At 34.0% G+C, this 15183-nt stretch overlaps 1 protein-coding gene across 1 annotated transcript in view; it reads right to left on the bottom strand.

Annotated features, from left to right (window-relative positions):
- The window catches only part of LOC126778563 (homeobox protein SIX2), a 44517-nt gene that overhangs the window by 14820 nt on the left and 14514 nt on the right, over window positions 1-15183 (bottom strand). The window contains exons 3-4 of the mRNA XM_050502232.1: window positions 2341-2551; window positions 146-273 (exon numbers count right to left, since the gene is read on the bottom strand). Coding sequence (XP_050358189.1) covers window positions 146-273; window positions 2341-2551 — 339 coding nt within the window. The remainder of the gene's footprint in view (window positions 1-145; window positions 274-2340; window positions 2552-15183) is intronic.

Here is a 15183-nt window from a genome sequence, read left to right on the forward strand (position 1 = left end):
GGCTTTGCCCGGCAGTGTAATATTAATATGCTCTTGTTTTATGTGGTTAAAAGAATAATTTTAAGCCTCAATTTAACGGTAACATCGTTCAAACTCAGTATAAATGGGAAATATATAATATAATAATATGAATATAATATCTTACCTTAAAGCAATAACTAGTTTCTTCACCATCCCATATTGTTCTCGGTAAAGGAAACTTGCGCCGAACCCTGTACTTCCCGACGGCGCCTAGCGGCCGACCTCTAAGCCTTTCAGCTTCCAAGTAATGTGCTGATAGGAGAAAATTATTTATAAGTTCGAGTGCCGTATCTATCTATCATTAAGCTGAGGTCCCTGAGCCTCTGATTGATAAGCTTATATACTAAGGTAGATTATATAGACATAATAATACCATACAGTAACAGCCTGTTAATGTCCCACTGCTGGGCTAAGGCCTCCTCTCCCTTTTGAGGAGAAGGTTTGGAGCTTATTCCACCACGCTGCTCCAATGCGGGTTGGTAGAATTCACATGTGGCAGAATTTCAATGAAATTAGACACATGCAGGTTTCCTCACGATGTTTTCCTTCACCGTTAAGCACGATATGAATTATAAACACAAATTAAGCACATGAAAATTCAGTGGTGCTTGCCCGGGTTTGAACCCACGATCATCGGTTAAGATTCACGCGTTCTTACCACTAGGCCATCTCATTCCATGTACAAGCTAAATATTGTATTATATATTACGCTGATCGATACAAGCAGAAAATAAAAATGATAGGTTATACAAAATTTGTAGACATTTATATATATTCGTGTATTTTGTATGGGTACCGACTTTTAGTCATCTGTTCCAATCAATGCAAACATCGCACCGGGGTCTTTATCCGCCTGGCTACTACTGAGTAATACCTACGTGGTAGTTTTGTGATTGCCTAATTAGTCTAGTGGCTAGATAAGGCCACAGATCCCGAAGTCCTGTGTTCAAACCCCAAGTTGGGCTAGTAAAAAATTATCGGGTTTTGCTTTCGAAGATTCTCATTAGAAGCCCAGAGTTTGGAATTTAGGAGTGTATACACTCTCGTACCTCGGAAAGCACATACAGCCGTTGGCCTGCAACTGAACTCATTCCGATTGTGTTAGATTGCAGTCCAATCATATTATAAGAAGTAACAGAGAATTGCATCTGTGTTTGCGCACACATTTGTGGAGTATAATATGTCCGCAGTTGATTAATATCTTTTAAGATTAGAAATCGGTCATGAGGGCATCATCATTGGAGTTACGTACGATGTACTCATTGCCGTAATCTGGTTTCAAGAGCGAGTGAGATATATAATTACAGGTACTAAAACCGTAACATTCATGGTAGCGGTGATGTTGTAAATTGTGAGCGAGCGTCACACACAATGCCCCTTACATTCAAGCCTTATATCGTATGGTGGACGAAGAGTATAATGAGGACTGTAAATTTATATATATGTATATCATATTGTATCAATGCCTTTGGTGACCTTTAAGTGGCCATACACATGCCTTTATACACATGCGTTCATACACCTGTCTTCTTAAGTTCCTGTCCCTGTTTATATCCATATTAACCAATAATTAATATTTTTGAAACTGGTAATTCTTACTTTTCTATTTTACCGATAAAAGATATTTTTGAATCGTCATATCATATTGAATTTAATGTAAAGTTAACAAGGTTCGCAACGTAGAGGAACCGACGAGAAATTCAGTAGTAATTCTTTTTCACAAGTTTAATTACAAAGTCTATCAAAAATATTTTAATCTATATATTCTGCTTGAAAATCAAGAAATACTACCTCCTAATCTTGTGTTAAGTGATATGCCTTATTTATGAATGTTTTTTTTAATTAATTTTTTTACAGAATTATTATATTATTGGATCCCTGGAATCTTTTTGCCCTAGAATAAATTTACTTCGAGAACATCGTATTGTGACATTGATATCTCTGCAAAAATGTATATATATAAATAACAGCGGTCTGCCCCGACTTCGTCTGGGTTGAACAATCAATCTATCATATACATTATAGGAAAATTTTTGATACCTCGACTTACATTATTGCAATTTTTTTTTTTTAAATGAATAACTTTTTTTTTTGAATAAAATATTACTCGCTGATAATAAAGCTTTCAGTTGGTAAATATTTTTTTATATCGACTCAGTAGTTTTTTTTATTATATCCATTACAAATAAGCATACAAAAAAAATCAAATCAAATTATGTCTTTATAATATTAGTATAAAGCAAAACCAAAAATGGCTTTACAGCAAGATTTTTAATTGTACTATTTCGCGAAAATGCGAGTGAAATAATAATACTTTACCTTTCATCCAAAGTTCTTGAAGATTGGAATGGTTGTGGGCGCTGAAATTGTGCGATTCCAACAATCGATATAACTCCTTAAAATTTCCTCTGTGGAAGGCGACCATGGCCTTGGCTTTGAGCACCGATTCATGGGCGTGGAGACGTTCACACGCTGGGAGGGACCAGAGGAACCTGCCTAGCCTCTCTATGTTGCCAGCTTGTTGGAGTACCTGTAAAAGTATCATTCATGAGAAAAACCGCTTTGTTTCCAATTTTCAACACGATTTACACTTTTTTTATTTATTTCACGTCACAATTCTTATATCTATATAGATATATAGACTAGATAGATAACCTCGTTTAATTTAATATAGTAGTAAAAAAATGTATCGAATAGATTTAAAAACCATATTTTCTAGATAAATAAATTTGATATTCGACTCAAAAACGCAAAAACAGGACTGCGACGGATTCAAAAAAACTTAATACCTTTTACTGCTAGCGATATTTTGCAAACTTAGTATATAACTATTTTTTATATTTTATGTTCATAGGTAGCTTAGCTGGTTGTAAAACGTTTTGATATTTTTTTTAATCCATCAGTTATAAATCCATGGCGAAAATGTATCCCCTAAGAGTGGAATAACGGTAGAAATCTAATGGTTTTGCCATTTTTTATATCAATATTACTTGATATTTTCTCGTAATTGATATTTATTTTATCGAACCATTTATTTCATTGACTCGAAATGTACCAGGTAAGTACTGTATTTAAAATATTATTTAACGTTTTTAATTATTTTTTCTGGAAAATTACGAAGTCGATCTTTATTTTAATTATTAATATTCAAATTCAAATTTGTAAATTCATTTAGCTGGTGCATTTGTGTTTTGAAAACAGTCATTCATTTGTCTTTTGCTCATTATTTTTTTCTTCGGCGTCGCTTATTGCCGCACCATTGTGCGGCAATATTCGATACATTGTTTTCCATTGAAAACATGAAATATCGGTATATTTACGACTACGAGTTCTACCATGGCACCAGTGCTGCAGAAACAGCTCGAAGGATTAATGATGTGTACGGCGCCGGTGTCACAAAATAAAGCACGGTACGTTTTTGGTTTCAACGTTTTCGTTCTGAAAATTTCGACCTTCAGATCTTCGTGGACGGCCGGAGACCAACGTGGAAAATGAAGAATTAAAGGCTATTGTAGAAACGAATCCATCACAAAGCACTTCAGAGATAGCTGCAGGCTTCGGGGTAAGTGATAAAACTGTATTAATCCATTTGAAGCAAATCGGGAAAGTAAAAAAACTTGAACGATGGGTACCTCATGAATTGAGTGAATCGAACTTGCAAACACGTATCGACTGCTGTGTTACTTTGCTCAAGCGACACAATAATGAAGGGATTTTAAATCGAATCATTACTTGTGATGAAAAGTGGATACTGTACGATAATCGGAAGCGCTCGACGCAATGGCTGAACCCTGAAGACCCAGCCAAATCCTGCCCTAAACGAAAATTGACTCAGAAAAAGTTACTTGTGAGTGTTTGGTGGACTAGCGCCGGTGTCGTTCACTATAGTTTTCTAAAATGTGGCAAAACGATTACGGCAGATATCTTTTGTCAGCAACTGCAAACCATAAAGGAAGAACTAGCTGCTAAACAACCGAGATCGGTCAATTGCTCTAGGCCACTGCTTCTTCACGACAACGCAAGACACAAACAATCACTAAGTTAGATGAGCTACAATTGGTATGTCTGCGACATCCACCGTACTCCCCGGACCTTGCTCCAACAGATTACCATTTTTTCCGGAATTTGGACAACTTCTTACAAGGAAAAAAATTCAACTCCGTGCGGCAGTCCAAACCACCTTCAAAGAGTTTATTGATTCTCGCCCCCATGGTTTTTTATAGTAAATACCTATGAGATGGCAAAAGTGCACAGATAACAACGATGCATACTTTGATTAATTAAATATATTTAACAAAAAAAAATGACTATATTCCTCCCGTACAAAACGCCAATTTCATATGTAAGGACCTAATATTATATATTTCCTACAAACGTACTCGTAACGACAGTACACAGTATTATACTATGTACTATCGTTATGTATACATAGGGACAGGTGAGGATTCAGAGAGCCCACAATTTCGCAATGAAAGTAATGACGTAGAGTCTTCTCTTCTTTTTTTTATATGAATGTTTGAAGCTTATTCCGCAATGTGGATACTTGTAGGTGTTTTGTCATCCGACACCTGATTCCTTACTATGTATTTTTACAGTGCTTGTGTCCGGCTTTGAACCCACAATCTTTGATTGAGATTTACATGTTTTTTTTTTTATAGAATAAAACTTGTGATGTTATGTCCCTTGTGCCTGTAACTATACTGACTCATTTACCCTTTAAACCGGAACACAACAATACCAAGCACTTCTGTTTTGTGATAGAATATCTGATGAGCGGGTGGTACCTACCCAGACGAGCTTGCACAAAGCCCTACCATCAGTTTTATTGACAGACTTATCTCGGCTCGGCTTTATATATGTTTTTATTCTATCGAACAAAAGTTGGTATTATTTAAACCGTCTTCAAACGTCTGCAGAAAACATTATTTATTTAGGTTCAGCAAAAAAACCGGATCTTGAAGCATGTGCAAAACTATTTGTTTGTGTAGCGAATGTTGGGACCACCCTGAGGCTTGGATTAAATGTTTTTAAAGTTATTATTTCAATCAGTGATCTTTCATAACAACGCTTGTTACAAGCTTTAACTGCTTCCTTAACTGGAGGAAACAATAGAAATTAGTAATTCCTTGATAGGAAAATTTAAATAAAACAAACATTCAAAAACTGGCAGCACCATGAACATAAGTATTGCTATTCCGGGATTATATTTTTCCTAATCGATAATTTGGTTTATAATACCATTGAGGGCATTACATTTTACCTCAAATAACCTATCGGCGATTTATTTATCTTGACAAGTAAATACACCTTGGTGTATTATACAAGAAGTTACTAGTTTAGTAAAGTAATTTTAGCATACAAACGTTCCTTATTTTTCATTTGAAAATGTTTAAACATTTCATAGATACTTTTTTTAAACCGTACTTTTTCGTACAAAATTTTTAACCGAGTGAAATCGAGACATAGAGGTTACACGTCTATGCTTATTCCTGTGATAATAGTAATATTACGTACGTCACAATATCTGTTTTTTTATTTTTTACGAACATTCATATGACATTATCCGTGACATTACTAAAGACTGCCAAGGGCGCAAACTTCAAGGAACCCCACTTCGTATACTCACAGCCTGTAGGTCGCTGGATCACAAGTACTCACAACTGACACTGCACAGTCTAATAATAATAATAATTTATTTATTCAAGTAACAAGTCTCATATACAAAATTACAAAAAAAACACTACTATCTACTACTTATACAATTTGCTGGTCCAGCTGAAACTTTACAACATCGGTTTATAAATATACAGTCTAGTCTGCTAGCAACCATGATTAGAATTTTGTTTGAGCTGGCCCGCACCCTGTGAACCAAGGATGCACACTTTTTTCGCATTAATGCGTAAAAAAGTAAAAAGTATGTAAAGTATACTTATTATCAAATATATATTAAGAAGAGAGATAGCAAATATATTTTTTTTTATAGAATAGGACGGCGGACGAGCATATGGGCCACCTGATGGTAAGTGGTCACCAAACGCCCTTAGACATTGGCATTGTAACAAATGTTAACCATCGCTTACATCACCAATGCGCCACCAACCTTGGGAACTAAGATGATATGTCCCTTTTGCCTGTAATTACACTGGCTCACTCACCCTTCAAACCGGAACACAACAATAACAAGTACTGCTGTTTTGCGGTAGAATATCTGATGAGTGGGTGGTACCTACCCAGACGAGCTTGCACAAAGCTCTACCACCAGTTATTTAACCCATGTTAGAAATTAAACGTATAGAACTGTTCGATTTTAGGTACATTACGAACTCAATAGGTAATTGGTTAAATGAGCTTTGCCAAAACGCATGTTTCATTTGTTATCGTCCTTATTGTAAATATAGAATGGATTTAGAGGTTACAGTTGCCACCAATGCCGTGTGACGTTAAATTGACTTAAATTATATATAGAATTATGGATTTTTTTTTTTGGTCTCTAAATTTTTTTCTCTGAATTAATATGTAAATTTATATAAATATTCAATCGTAAATTTAATAATAATTTCAAAATATTTTTAATAATTTCAATTATGTTAATGTATTTGTATTCTTATGGACTTGTAATTGTTAACTATTAACTTTATTCAATGACTACGTATAATGAGATGCTCTCACGAATGATGCGATAACCTGTAATCAGTAGAACATTTGTCAAAAAACCTTTTCAACCTCTATTTAGCTGTCTATTTAATGTATATGTTGGTTGGCCAAAATAAATTAAATAAATAATAGACTATGTACGATTTTTGTATTTAAATGTTAACGTTTTGCACGATAATAAAGTTGAGGCTTACATACAAATAAATAAGGATAATAATTAAAATGTATACAAAATATTTTTATATGTATATTACTTTTTAATTACTTGAATTTAAAGATGAACCATAACTAAAATATATTCTAGCTGTTCATACAGAAATCGTTCGAATAAAATAAGTATTTATCCAAAGGTATTGTTATTTAAAATACACGCCGTCGAAAAGATTTTCTTGTGGCATTTTGCACTCATGTGTGGCATTAAGGCCCGGTCTTTGAGCAGAAACGTAAATGAGTTTCTTAGAAAACTGTCTTTTATTGTTTTTAAAATTATAAAATAGTTAATCTAATATCAGTTAAGTAAGCTAAGCTTCCTGTGGTTCACATCTCTGAATATTCTAAGATTCATATGAACAGTTTTTAGTTTCTAATATAAAGGCGGATTAGCAAATATTTCTATAGTGGTAGGGCTTTGTGCAAGCCCAAGGCTATATTCCATCCAGTTATCACTTATTCCGCCAAACAGCTTGTGTTGCGTTCACATTTGAGGTTTGACAGGTGAGTGAGCCAGTAAAACTACAGGACATAACAACTTAGTTCCCAAGACGCATTCACGATGACAATTATAGTTAATATTGTTTACAGGGCTAGTTTCTATGAGCTGCGGTTCCAACATATTAATTGGCCCAGTAAGTTGGCCCAAGGTTTTTTTTTATGTCAAAATTAAAAGCAATACATATACAATATACATATTATAGCTATATATAGCTTGCTAACAAAGAATTTCTAGAATTGCTTGTTCTTTCCGAGATATCTCCCACGTTCAGCCAAACAAAATATTCTATTCTTAGAAAGCTGACGGTAAATATTATAACCAAACGAATACTACACACGCGATTATGATAGAATTTGGTGTAGAGACAAATAATGGTAAATGGGGATGAAGATTTATGTAGAATTACAAGGTCATAAGTCGCAGAGTGAAAAATTAAAAAAATAACCCGGACGATATTGTCCGATATATATAAAAATCATAAGGAATTTTTTTTTTTATTGTGTAGTTATTATACCGTATTATTATATTATACTAGTAACTAGTTTATGTTAATGCCAAAATTCAATCATATATTTTGTTATTTCAATTAAAGATATTTTTTATTTTTTTTTGGGATTCGTCGATTATAGCAATTTATATTTGAATGTTAAGTTAACCTATAATTAGTATATATTTTGTAACACTGTTTTTATATACACGATAAGAAAATGTATTTCTAAATATATAACGTTGGCTTCCTAATAAATAAATAAATGTGTATACTATCTTTATTTGGCTATATTTTGTTTAGAAAACAACTTTTATTTTCGTTATAATTAACCCTAAAGAATGTGAAAGGAATCAGAAGGTTTATAATAATAACATTTGATAAACAATCTAATTGCTTAATTTGAAATCAGAAAGCTTATTTTATTATTCACAGTTCCTCTTCGCCCATTTGTTAATCTACTGTGCTCTTATGTATTTCTTGAACATCTGGTTGCCTTGGGATTGTGTCCAAGAGTAATTAATTGTCATCGATTGAAACAATTTATTCATTAAGTGCAAAAAGCACTCCAAACATAAGAATTTATCATTGCGTTAGATGCATAAAGTATATATAACTACAAGCTAATCTTTTTTTTTTTTATTTAGGATGGGATTAGCGTAAAATCCATTCATAGTCGGGGATGGATAACTGTGACAAATTTCAAGTCGATCAGGCGGATAGTTTAGGAGATCTCGTAATGAGTCGTCTTTCGCCTACTTAACTATATTATAATATATATACATAGATAAGTGTCGTTAAGGAGGTGATCAGTTAAACAATGTTGTGTCTTCTTCTTTCGAATGTCAAATCAATAATGATAGAGAGAGAGAAATTAGTGTTGAACTATACACCGTTTGGTAGCATCTAAGAACGATGGAGTCCTTGGAATTAAATTGAACATGTAATTACTATTTACCTAAAGAACATCAACTTATCATAGTTATAAGATAAACCATGATATAAATTATTTGTATGATATAATACTACAATGTTTATAATTACAAAAATGTTAGTTATTTCGAATGTTAAATTATTATTAATGGCAGAAAGAGAGAAATCGGTGAGTATAATATTCAATCGCTGCAGAACTTTAAACAGTTAGTTCAGTTAGGAGTTTATTAGGACAAAAGTATTCCACAGGCCTAGTACAGCCAAGGTATCAAATCCGCCCCTGATTCCGGTCATAAGTAAGCACGGTAGACTATTAAAGCGAACAGCACAATGTTCATACGACCATTAGCGTTGTAGAAAACTCTCTTCTATATAGAGGACACATTCACATGATAGGATATATTTTTATTTATATAATAGGTTGGCGGACGAGTATATGGACCATGATGGTTAGTGGTCACCAACGCCCATAGACGCCCATCGTATATCTGATGAGTGGGTAGTACTTACCCAGACGAGCTTGCACAAAGCTCTACCACCAGTAAATCATCTGTCAGCATGGAGGTTTCTTCACGACATTCATCAACAATTACAAATATAAATTGATTCCCTTATTTTTTTTTCACGCTGTGGAAACCTTCAGAAAGGTACCCAGCTCCCATGGGGGGAACTGGGTTATGTGGGATTCTTACCCACTAAAACCACTGCGATGGCCGTCCTCGGCACGGATCGGAGAGGCTGCGGGATCGCTCGTGGCTCGGCGGAGCTCTCCTCAGGGGGCAAAGGGTTCACAACAAAACCTTCAAAACAATTTGTCATTCTTTCTACCTATATTAGATTTTAAAAAAAAACTGGTAAATCCCCCACCAAACGTTACCCTTGTTAAGTATTAAGCTCGTTAACATATTAATATACACTATTAGTGACAGGTTGCGGAACAGCAGGGTTCCCATTGTGCGGAGCCCTCGTATAGCTTTTAATGTATGGTTTCAAACCCCATCACTTACGGTCGTCATTAATTCACTTTAACAAGATATACTTTTAGTTTGTACAATGAACATCTCATTTTGTTCTTTTTTTTAATCTAGCGTTTTTTTTTTAAGTTATTGGCGACGTAGAGTAGATGATTTTAATTATAATTATTGTCTTTGATTTTCTAATTTTATTACATTAAAAAATATGTCTTTTATACATGGTAGTAAAATATGTCTTTCATACATCTTTGGGATTTCTATTTTATTTCATTGGGTTATCTCATTAAAAAAAATACCGGCTGACTCATAATATCCGATAGGTACGACTCCGCGTCATTTGCTGTACGTTGGTTGAACAAAAACACACCTTTACGCAAGTGACAACAGCAACTATTAAGCCTTTTTTAACGCTGGAAAAACACGTTACGCGTTTCCCCCACGGGAATAGTGGGGGGGTATGTGGGGTTCGCCGGTGTCCAAGGGGCCGAGTGCGCCACGAACATCGGAATACCCACTAAAAAACCAGCGGTACCCTTTCCGTCTTCCGTCCCTTTCCGTCGTTCGCTAAGACGCAAAGAGTACCGCTGGTTTTTTAGTGGGTATTCCGATGTTCGAGGCGCACTCGGCGCTTCGGACACCGGCGAGCCCCACATCCCCCCCACTGTTCCCTGGGTGAAACGCCGAGCCGTAACGCGTAATGCGTTTTTCCAGCGTTAAAAGAAAAAAAAGGGTATACACCGTTTCATTACATTTTAATGAATAATTAAAGCATATGATACTAATAAACACAATCATTTTTTATATATAAAATTGTTTATAAATTAAATAATGATAAATAACTACCTGCCAGTTACGCTGTGGAGCCCACTAGGGCAAACAGCAATTATGTACAATCCGAAAAACAAAAAAATATTAAACGTAATAAAGTAAACTTGGTTGCCATATACACATACATAGGTACCATAAATATTTCTTATAACATATTTTTTTTCAAAATTAAAAACTTATTAACTTATAGAATTTCGTAACACAAACGTATAATATATTAATTGAATGAATTTGTTAAATATTTAACTTGGTAGTAAGGCTTTGTGCAAGCCCGTCTGGTAACACATCTCATTTTCTACCGCTAAGTAGCAATACTCAGTACTGTTCAGTTTGGAAGAGTGAGTGAGCTAGTAAAACTTCAGGCACAAGAGACATAACATCTTAGTTCCCAAGATTGGTGACGCATTGGCAATGTAAGGAATGATTAATATTTCTTACGGTGCCAATGTCTACGGGCGGTGGTGACTAAGATTAGTAGTGCATTGGCGATGTTAAGAATGGCTAATATTTCTTACGGCCCCAATATTTGGCGGTGGTGACCAAATACCCCTTCACTTGCACATATATATTTTTATAATTAGACTCGTAATTCGTTTCTGGGTTCTTGTAACATTTTGTTGATCATAGTCCTATGGTTTATGGTGTTATGTTTTTGATGTGTTAACAGTAGATATATAGTAGTATATGGCAGAGCCTAACTGAGACTTCGAACGTCAGACGATTAAGCGTAAAATTTCGAGCATCAAATGACGTCAGTGTAAAATTTCGAGCGCCAGATGACGTCAGCGTAATATTTGTAATTGTGCGTTAATGTGTGCGAGAGTACATGAACTAACACTGACACCATTTTTTTATATCGTTAACTTTTTCGATCCTAAATATTTTGAATGTTTTAAACGAAGTGTACTTAAAGTGTAAAAATTGTTCAATTAAAACAAAGTCGTGGCTCACAGCTTGTGTAACACAATGAGAACGAACGTAACAACCCCTAAATCTCATTATTTCCACCATCCCTGTTAGCTGGGGGCGCGAAATTAGTGGTAACTGATACCATCCATTAGAGGGCTCGGCGCAATGAAAATTACAATAGACAAATAATATATAAAGTTGTTATTATATCTGTTTATTATCGACGTTCATTTTGTTGCTAAGATTACTTACTAACACCAAACGCTATATATATATATATATAAAAATATTAATTGATCTTTAATGGATAAATTTGAGATTTATGAGGATCTCTTAAATTTTTTACAAATGGCCCACTATGTATTAAGATTTTTTTCATTACGCTGTGACAATGCGTGTTGGTAGATTAAGGTGTTAGATGTTCACCCGTGACATTAATGATTCATCTCGATTTGTATAGAAAATATTGTTCCTAACAATAATTAGGTTCGACTTAAAATATAGACATTTTTGGAACGACTTATTTTATTGATTCTTCAATATAGATTTTAATTTATATAGATTTAAATGTTAATTATTATTACTTATTGCTGTACAATGATTAAATAAAATAAAATATATGATGAGCTAAGACCTTTCTTTCCTTTGAAGTGAAGGTTTAATGCTTATTCCACCACGCTGCCCCAATGCGGGTTGGTGGGATATACGTGTGGCATAATTTTAGAGAAATAAGACACATACAGGTGATACAGGTTTGCTTACGATGTTCTCTTTTACAGCCGAGCTCGAGATTAATTATAAACACAAATTAAGCACATGAAAATTCAGTGGTGGTTTTATTTAAACCCGCGATCATCGGTAAACATTCACGCGTTCTAACCATTGGGTTCTCTCGGTTATATGTCAAGTTGTTAATTCAAATGGTAACACAAGCACTTTTTAACCGTCACTTTAAAAGCCTTTTATTGAGACATACCATAATATATCGGTATTAAATATCGTAAAGCTATCACCGGTTCGGAATGTGGATTTAATTGACGGTAGCTTGAAAATTACGACCTTATTTATAAACGTTGCTTAGCGGCTGTTTATTTAAACGTTAATTTAGCTCTTTCTGACATTATTGATTTGACATTGGAAAGAAGAAGACAGTATTATTTAATTAATCACTTACTGGACTACATTTAGAAGTAAACCCGATGATTGGTAATTAACCACAATTAGACATTAAAGTAAGAAGAGCTTTCGGTTCGAAAGTGAAGTTATGTATTAAAAATGTCTGATATTTGAAAGACGAAAACGACATTTGATGATTGAACGATTTATGACATTTAGTACTTTTCAAACTATCAATCATTCGTCATTCAATATTTTTTTACAAATTTACCTATTTACTTATAAACGCAAGCAGCGTTTATAAGTAAATAAGTGGCTTTAATTAAAGAAATCAGTGATTTCTCTCTTTCCATCATTATTGATTTGACATTCGAAAGAAGAAAACACAGCATTGTTTAATTAATCACCTGCTAAGCAACGTTCATGTGTAAGGCCGTTAGGATTTAGAAATTAATTATTCATAACGTATCACTGAATTTTGAATACACACAATGGAATCGGATTTATCAATACATTCAAAAATACCATTAAAAATTAAAGTTTCAGCTGTGAAGTTAAAAACTTTAAATATAATCATTGAAAAGTTGTTGGAATTTTGTTACATTATACATTTGTGTTTGGTTTGGTTATCACCATCTCTCCTGTTTTCTGTTTTCAAACGAACAAGTAACTCAAGGTTCATAATGAAGAGAAACCGCCCGTAACCTTGACGACTCTGTATCGTATTACAGAGGCGTGGCTACGTAGATATTAGCTTTGTTAAAATCTTTCATTATACCGTTACTAGCAACACTGCCTGGTGCTAGTTATATTTATTACTAGAAAAATCCATGGCTTCGCCAACATGGAATTCAATTAGTGACAAAAATCCTTTACAATCTGACATTTTAATGTACATAATGCCTATTGGAATTAATAATAACAATGTCCTCCAAACCGATTTCGGCCACGGCGGCCAATCTCAAGAGAGATTAGCCAACTGCGCAGGAGATATTATAGTGCACAAGTGTGTGCGCAAACACAGGTGCACTCTCTATTCCCTTACTCTCATAATCCGATGGGACGGCAATCCGACACGACCGGAAAGAGTTCAGGCGCAGGACCAACGGCTTTACGTGCTTTCCGAGGAACGGGAGTTCTCGAAGTTGGAAGTGTGTACAACACTTCCAACTTCAGACTCCGGGTTGCTACTGAGAATTTTCTGACAGAAAAACCCAATAACTTTTAGGCAGTCACTTAGTCTATTGGAATTATACATGATACAAAATATTTAAAGTTGATAAAATTAGTTAGCATCGGTAAACTAGAGGTAAAGGTTTTGGTAACTCGCAAATAGCCATATTAACTTAAAAGAAGGCAGTTATTTTGAAGACAGGCAGACTAGCGGGCCGACCTGGCTTCGTGTGGGTAGCAGATGATTAAGTGACATATCAGCTTTTTATCACAAAAGGAGTGAATAAACAAACAGTTCCTGATACATTATTATACTAGAAAAAAAACCACTGTGTTTCTCTCGTCAGTTTGCATCAGATCCGAGGTGTTTATTTCCAAACCAAACCCAAAACACCAACAAAACCAAACAAAGGTGGTAGAATTTTATCAATCAAAGAGCAAGTATAACGCTTCTATAATTAATAAAAAAAAATTGATTATATACTACTTATATCCACTTTAATTTTCAAAATGCCATTATTTTTAGGATTCCATAATGATTACCAGAGATTATTACAATATTTTAGATCTAGATCGATTAGGCTATGTCACTTCAAGATCAAAGAAGTTTATTTATCTTCCCAATTCCTACCAATGAAATTGTCTATGGATAGTTAATACAGTGATGCAGACTTTCTTTTAATACTTTAGAATAAACAATCAAACATATATGACAATGTCAGGTAATAGATTTAACTAAATATCATAACGTTAGTTATTTTGAAAAAACGATTCATAAATACTTAAACCAAGTTAATTAATGTCTATTGTCACCAATAGGAAAAAAATACTAATTATCTCATTCTCTTCAGATTAGCGCGTTCAATAAAACTCAACTCTACAGCTTATTAATATTAGTATATAAGTATATGGTCAACGGTACTTTTTTAATGGTAATTATCAGATGATATCGCGTGGAGGTTATTTACGACATTAGTAAAAACAATCGGCATTAACGTTTGTAATTATAAAATCACGCTACGATCTACGTGGGCTAACGTAACCGTTTAACGTAACCTCAAATATATGGAATTAAAAAGTAGCTTAATGGCTGCCATGAGTCAGTTATGCATATTTATCGTAAATACGAGTTATGAGATTTTCAAACCAATAAATAAATAATCGTTTAAGCTATACGGTGTAAACGGAAGTAAGATTTTATGCTTTATGAAATTACCATTATTATTCTTAAGAGTATTTTATGATATCAATTTAATTTGTTTCTTTTTCGATATTTTTAAAACCATTATTAAAAAATATAATAATATAATTTTGAAATGATAATAATCTTTTATTTATGGAAGACCCTTCTAGATAAAAGGTACAATAATACTATA

The sequence above is a fragment of the Nymphalis io genome, chromosome 26, assembly GCF_905147045.1.
Source record: "Nymphalis io chromosome 26, ilAglIoxx1.1, whole genome shotgun sequence".
NCBI classification, from domain to species: domain Eukaryota; kingdom Metazoa; phylum Arthropoda; class Insecta; order Lepidoptera; family Nymphalidae; genus Nymphalis; species Nymphalis io.